Here is a 6684-nt window from a genome sequence, read left to right as displayed (position 1 = left end):
AAATAGCAAAAATAAATAAGTATATTAACTAATAAATACACCCAACAGTAGAAAAGGTATTATCAAAATCTTGTAAAAGCATGGGCTAGATTAAGAGTGGGAACATAGGGAGACAACCACAGTAAAGAGGCAAATAATAAATAAATAAATAAATAATATACATGGTGACAAGCACTAAATTATATAGCGACAAGATGGTGGTTTGGGGTCATGCCTCCGCCAGTACCAAGGACTGGGACTCTTGGCCAGCACTACTGCCAGTAAGGTCCTCACTCTCTTCCTATTTCATCTCCTCCATCCATTGCAGGAGGACGTCCAGCTCTCCCAGAGCCTTCACCACTGCTGCCTGTGGCGTAAGCTGAAAGACACACACTTCTGTGGTGAGAACCTCATAAAGAGACAATATGTGCTTCTGGGTTAATTCTCTCCTTTCATTGGTAGGTCTACAGGGGATTGTAAGCACAGTATTCTTTTCAAAATGGAGAGCTTACAAGAAGTTATGGAATCTCGAGATCTCACAAGAGGAAGGAAAATCAGGAGTCCATTACAGAGGGAAACTGAAACTTAGGGGGTGGTAGAATTCAGACTACAACCCAAGCCTCTTGAATCACAGAGCTCAAAATAATTAGGCTGTTTATTTATTTTTTTTAAAGAAGGATTGTGTGTGTGTGTGTGTGTGTGTGTGTGTGTGTGTGTGTAAGGGTTGCCTACTGTGCAACTTCAACTGAACAAATATTTATTGTGTTAAGCATTGGGTTGCCTAGGGATTCAGAGATGAATGGCACAATCCCTACTGACAGGGGATTCAGTCGAGTGAGGGAGACAGAAGCAGGCAACTAAAATGTAGTGTGGTAGATGGAGGGTGGAGCTCCCACAGGATGACAGGAGAGGCACCTAACTTTGAGAGATGTAGTCAGTACCTTCCTGGAGATGAGGCCTAGGATGAGTCTTAAAGGATGAGTAGGAATTAGTCAGTGAGGAATAGACTCCAGGCCTTCCTGGCAGATGTGCAAAGGTACCAAGATGAGAAACAACATGGCATGGACATGTGGGGGATTGTGACTGAATGTTTTTGAGGGTATGTATAAGTGTGTGAATGTTGGAAAACTATTGCCTCTTATTTGTACAGCTGGAAGATCAGATATCTCTGGAATGACTTGATGGAATTAGGGCCATTCCCTCTAGAACCCCAGAGCATCTTCCGGAGACAGCACCTTTCTAGAGCCTGGATAGGTGTCCCCTGGGTTAAAGCAGAGGGATGGTCCACATGACCTCAAAGGGTGACTGAGGGCTACAGGATTTCTACCAGTATGAATATCCATCCCACCCATCTGTGATCTCAGTTCTGGAAAACACACCCATCCCAACCAAGGCCAAAATTGCATATACCTCTTCGAAGTGACTCAGAATCTGGCTGTATTTCTCCATTGCTTCCTCTCCACAAGGGCATGTCATATGCGCATGCTGAAAAGAATGCCACAGAATAATAGATTTTATTAAAGATTCTGATTTTATGCCCTTGTCACTGCCATGAAGGGGAATTCTACTCTTTCACCTGCATTCTTGCACATACTCCATTCCTATAGCAAAGTCTTTTCAGACCTCATCATTGGGGATCAGAAAACTAACCATCAGCTAGAAGACAAGGCCAGCTTTGTAGGCTCAAATATGAAGCTCTTTGTTGGATCCCCAGGTCCTATTCAGACCATATCTTGATATTGAATCCAATGGCTTGGTGAGCGGCTGCCTGGACACAGGATATACTAACATATCATAGGATCTTTCACTTACAGAAAAAGTGTGATTTCATGGATAATAGATGATTACCCTGAATATCAAAGAGCATTTTATAGTTATTTAGACTTTTTGCATGGAGCATACACCCAAAAGTCAGTAAAACTGAGTTCTTATTACCTAGTCACATGGCACAACACAGATTATGAGAACTTTTGGACTCAACTTTTCTATCCATTAAATGGGAGTAGGAAAGAGCTTGGTTGCTAAGTCACTGAGGTTACGTGCACCGAATGGATCCTTTTACCCAAGACCTTTACTCACACAGAGCCGGAGGTCCTTCTTGATGGTAAGAAAAGAGTTGGCAAGACTGCTGGTCTTCCGGAGGATATGGTGGTCAGGAGTCTGATAGTTTTTGAATACCCTGTCCAGGTAGAGTCTCAGTACATGGCGGAGGAGGCAGCACTGATCTGCAGGCTACAAAGAAGACTAGTATGTTGGTGAGGGGAGAGCATCCAGGGACAAGACCCAGGGTGATGGAAATGCCTCCAATTCATCTTTCCTCCCAGAAATTTATGGACCAAGCACATACCTTTGTGTCTTGCAAAGACTCAGTCTTCCTCAAGATTCTGATATCAATGATTTCATCTTTGGCTTGCTAAATGGAAGAAGGCAAGGCATGAAAGGACAGGTCAGTGACTACTGCCAGGTCTTAGACATCAAGACCTCTCATCCTTTCCCTGCCACACAGCCCAGCAGACAGTGTCCCTTTCTAAAACACTCTTAAATTATGAACTACAGCTGTTTCTTAGGAACACATCCTCCTGGTAAGGAGTCCCCAGCCTATCTCTTTTTGTGATCACAATGCTGGGCTGCCAGAGGACAGAGAACGACAAGCAGAGAAGAAGAGATACAGCCACTGGAGCAGGGAGGGATTGCCTCCCTCACTTACCACACTGTCTCGTATCTCAGAAAATCCATTTCGCATTTCCTGAAGGTTTGTGGTGATCACGCAGCTTCCCAAACGGAGTGTCTTCAGTCCAGCAGAAGGTGTCCAGAAGAGATAAAATGCAGCAGAGAAAAGGCAGATGGGAAGACCAGAGGCTTTCATCTTGCGCCAGAATCTGAAGACCAAAGGAGCTAGGAATTCAAAGGAAAGAGAATGACTTACTGATTTTCCCGACATCATGTCTTAAGAAGCCAATTCAGTCAGCAGGGACATGCCTTCCCCAGGTGTCCCCTGATGAAACTCAATAGCTTTGTCTGGCTTTGGACAGTCTGGCCCTTTCATCTAACTTACTAAGAAAAGCTGCTGAGCCTCCTGGAAGAAAAGACTCTGGGTGTTTGTTCAGGGTCTGAGTGTGAGTTGGTGCTACAGGTCCTGACTCTTTATTCTGTCCCCATCCCAACCCCATCGTCATTGCCCAGCAGGTAAGTCCTGGAGCAGCAGGCACTTGCAGTGAGTAGACAGAGGATTACATTTCAGGGAAAATGTTAAAACTTGTTGTGGTGAATTGACGTATTCAGTCTTCCCTTCCAGAATGCCAAGGTGGCTCACTCTTCTAGTCCCCTTAAGCCCTAAGGGGAACTGCAGGAAAACAGAATCTTACAGAAGCTGTTGGTGAGCCACCAAAAAACTTGGAGAATATTGTCAGTGGATTTTATGGCCGCCCCCAGGGCAGAAGAGCTTCGCTGTTTGGTATTTGTCTGGGATCAGGTTGGTTATTTGGGGGAAAGAGATTTATTTCATCCCCAAAGGCAAATAGAAAGTAAATGATTTCATAGCAATCCTACTGCCAGGGCAAGTCAAGATCTGATGGGCAATTAGCCCAGTACACCTAATATTTCTCCCTCCTGAGGCATCTGAGCTCCACAGCACCGTCTACAGGAAGGCTATAGTCAGGCACATCAGAGAGGAATGCAAGAGGGTGCTCTTTCCTGACTCTGCAACTCCTGGCTCTGCCCAGGCCCCCCAAAAAGGAGAAGAAATGTAGGAAGGGAACTCATTTCTTCTTGGGATAGACTGCTCCTATCCCCATACTGCTGAGTTTCAAGATAAATTATAACGGGCTGGGATTAGGGTGAGGAGAACAAAGCACTCACCTCAAGCACAGAATTTAAGGGGGCACAAAAAGTCTCAATAATCAAAATAAGTAATATTTTAATGCAACATCAGAATAAGTGAAAAAAAATCCATGATGAACAACATATCAACATTTTAAATAAAGAATCTGACAGTGCCATGCTGAGACATACTGGCTACAAGTTCCCATCAAATTAGTTTGTCTCAGTTTGCTCTGGACTGAGGGGGATCCCAGGACACAAGACTTTCAGTTTTAAAACTGGAGAAGTCACAGGCAAACCTGAATGCTTTAGTGACCCTACATCTACGTGACCCTGGACAAGTAGGACAAAACTCTTTGAGTTTTGTTTTCTTAGCCCCCAAAATGGTGGTAATAACACTTACCCCAGAAACTTGTTTTGACGTTTAAAGAAAATGATGCATGATTTATACATCTAAAATATAGTGAATAATCAATTCATTTAAAAAAGAGAATGATGTTAGTTGCCTTGAACATGAGGGTGTATAGTAAATATAGCTTAAATGCAACAATTCGATTAGCATTTATTGAACACCATCTTAAATATTGCACTAGGTACTGGCGTGAGAAGATAAACATGACAGTTCTCTATCCTTAGGATATTCTGTCCTATTGGAAAGGGCTTCTTTAGATGCGGCCCTGAACACACTTGGGTAAATGATTGGGAGAACCAGCCTGAAACACAGAACTGTGTGAATAGTGTAGAGAAAGGGAGTTCTCTTACCTGAGTTCAGGAAAGGCTGCTGCTTCTGGTCTCCTAGGAGTCTGTCTCAAGCCAAGAGGCTTCCAGTTATTTATACATGTCACATAAAGGAAATGAGCTCCTGCAGGTGAGGTCTGAAACTCCCCTGGAATTTCTCTGGTGGCATTGCACTTCCTCCCATCCTAAGGCAGATTAATTGCAGGCTGTGTTACCTCAACACCTTCCTCCTAAAGAGTCTTACTTCTTAGTAGACTACTGGTTATAGTTCTCAGATAAAAGATGGGCCTCTTTCTTCCCGGCTTCCTTCCAGAAGGAAGGTAAAATAGTAATCAGGGCAGGAAAGATCACTGAATTACAGAACTGGAAGAGAATTCCAACAGGTGCTTTGTCCCCTTCTGGATTCTTATAATTTTTTAAGTTTTATTTTTAAGTAATCTGCACACCCAACGTGGTGCTAGGGAAGCAGGAGAGCGAGGTTCTTGTCTCACAGAGTTGAAGAATGAATCTTACAAAGGAGAGTGAGTAAAGTGATTGAGTTTTATTAAGTGAAGATACAGAAAAAGCTCTCAGGAGTGAGAGGGTTTCCAACAGTGTTGCCAACAATGGCCTCCACGGACAGTCTTTAATTTAGAACTGACCGGGGAGCTTGTGGCCTTATCATTCTTGTGATGTCTTGGCTTGAGTAAGGACTGGTGATAACTTCTTTTTAGGGTCTGGTTTTTCTTTGTTGGTCACAGGTGACTGTTATAAAAAAAAGACACCCACCCCACACGCCCAGGGCAGGGTGGTCTGGTTTGTTCCCCTACCTCTGGTTTCCCCAAACCTCCATATTTTTGGGATTTCTGTGAGCCTAATCACATAACTGGCTATCTCTCCCTACCTTGCCCCGCCTGTCCTTTATTCATTGGAACTCACAGCTCCTAGATAAAAAGTCTCATGCACTACCCGGGGAGCCAGCCAGGCCCCCGACCCCCTCCTTTAAATCCAGTTCTCTTTAACCACATTTCTCCCCAGCCCAGACACTAGGCGAGTTCCTGCTGTTTCTTCTTTGCTTTTGTCATTTCCATCACTTCTTTCCAACAATGGCCACCCTGCTTTCCCTCCATTCATCATTAAAGAATGGACCCCAATTCTTTCTTTTTGATCTATTCGGGGCCACACGAATCCCTCCTTTCTCTCACTTCCAATTGCAGATTTTTCTTTGGCACGAAGAAAGTCCAATGTTGTCCTCTGTTTCATAAGCCTTAGTCTTTTCTTCCTAATGACACTGAAAAATTTCTGTAGACAGGAACTAATCCATCAAGTAGGACAACACTTCCGGGTAAGATTAAATCCAACCATCTGGGATTAACTATATACAATGCTTTGAAAACTATCAAGATGGTAGAGATTATAATATATTCCTTTTCAACTCTTTTCTTAATACCTAAGACTCTGAGGTCCTGTATTTGAGTTCAGGGATTCCATGGTTTACAGGATGACTTTCCCATACTATTTCATTTTTCTGGATTTCAGTTTACATATCTGTTTACATATCAGTTTACATACAAATGAGAGCAATAGAATAGGTAACGTATAAGACCTATCCCAATTCTGATATTCAATGTCACTATGATTCCTTGCTCTTCTACCTTTGGGTCAGAACATTCTTTTTAAAATCTTTTAATGTCTCCCTAAATTTCTTTGAAAATGAAGACCATAACTTCTCATTGTAATGCTTGATAAATGTTGAAAGCATGTGTGAATAGCTCATCTAAATGTCTCTTGAGCTCATGCCTGTTTTTTTTTTTTTTTTGATGATTTCTCATGATCATCCAGAACTGTGATGGGAGATCAAATTGGAAATATGGCTTTATCATCCAGGTTATCATGCCAAGGAATACGAACTTGGACTAGGAGTCTAGAAAGATATCATCTAGCTCTAGGTTTACCTACAGCCCACTGTGTGGTCTTGGAGAAATCATTTCACTTTTCTGGATCTCAGTTTCCTCATCTGTAAATTATGGGGAAATTACTTAAATGATTTAAGTACTTTTCATTTTTGCCTTTTGTTTCTGTGATTCTTTGTCCCCACCCTCCCCCCAAAGCAATAAGGAGCCATGGAGGGTCTTAGAGTGAGGGAAGAGATATGGTAGTAACTGTACT

The 6684-nt window shown here is 42.7% G+C and overlaps 1 protein-coding gene across 2 annotated transcripts; it reads right to left on the bottom strand.

The window, feature by feature from the left end:
* Positions 1-280: 280 nt before the first annotated feature.
* IL20 (interleukin 20) lies at positions 281-2845 on the bottom strand. 2 transcript variants are annotated; one of them, XM_045787903.1, is made up of 5 exons: positions 2687-2845; positions 2327-2392; positions 2059-2211; positions 1390-1464; positions 281-358 (listed from the first exon to the last, which is right to left on the bottom strand). In XM_045787903.1, exons 1-5 carry the CDS (start codon positions 2843-2845, stop codon positions 281-283), a joined length of 531 nt encoding a protein of 176 aa, XP_045643859.1. The 2 variants fall into 2 exon arrangements, with proteins under 2 accessions (XP_045643859.1, XP_045643861.1); XM_045787905.1 differs by lacking the exon at positions 1390-1464.
* Positions 2846-6684: the final 3839 nt, after the last annotated feature.

The sequence above is a fragment of the Ursus americanus genome, chromosome 2 (genome assembly GCF_024610735.1).
Source record: "Ursus americanus isolate L20-20 chromosome 2, mUrsAme1.1.p, whole genome shotgun sequence".
Classification (NCBI taxonomy): Eukaryota; Metazoa; Chordata; class Mammalia; order Carnivora; family Ursidae; genus Ursus; species Ursus americanus.
Note: the sequence above shows the minus strand (reverse complement) of the source record. Positions and strands in the feature narration are given on the sequence as shown.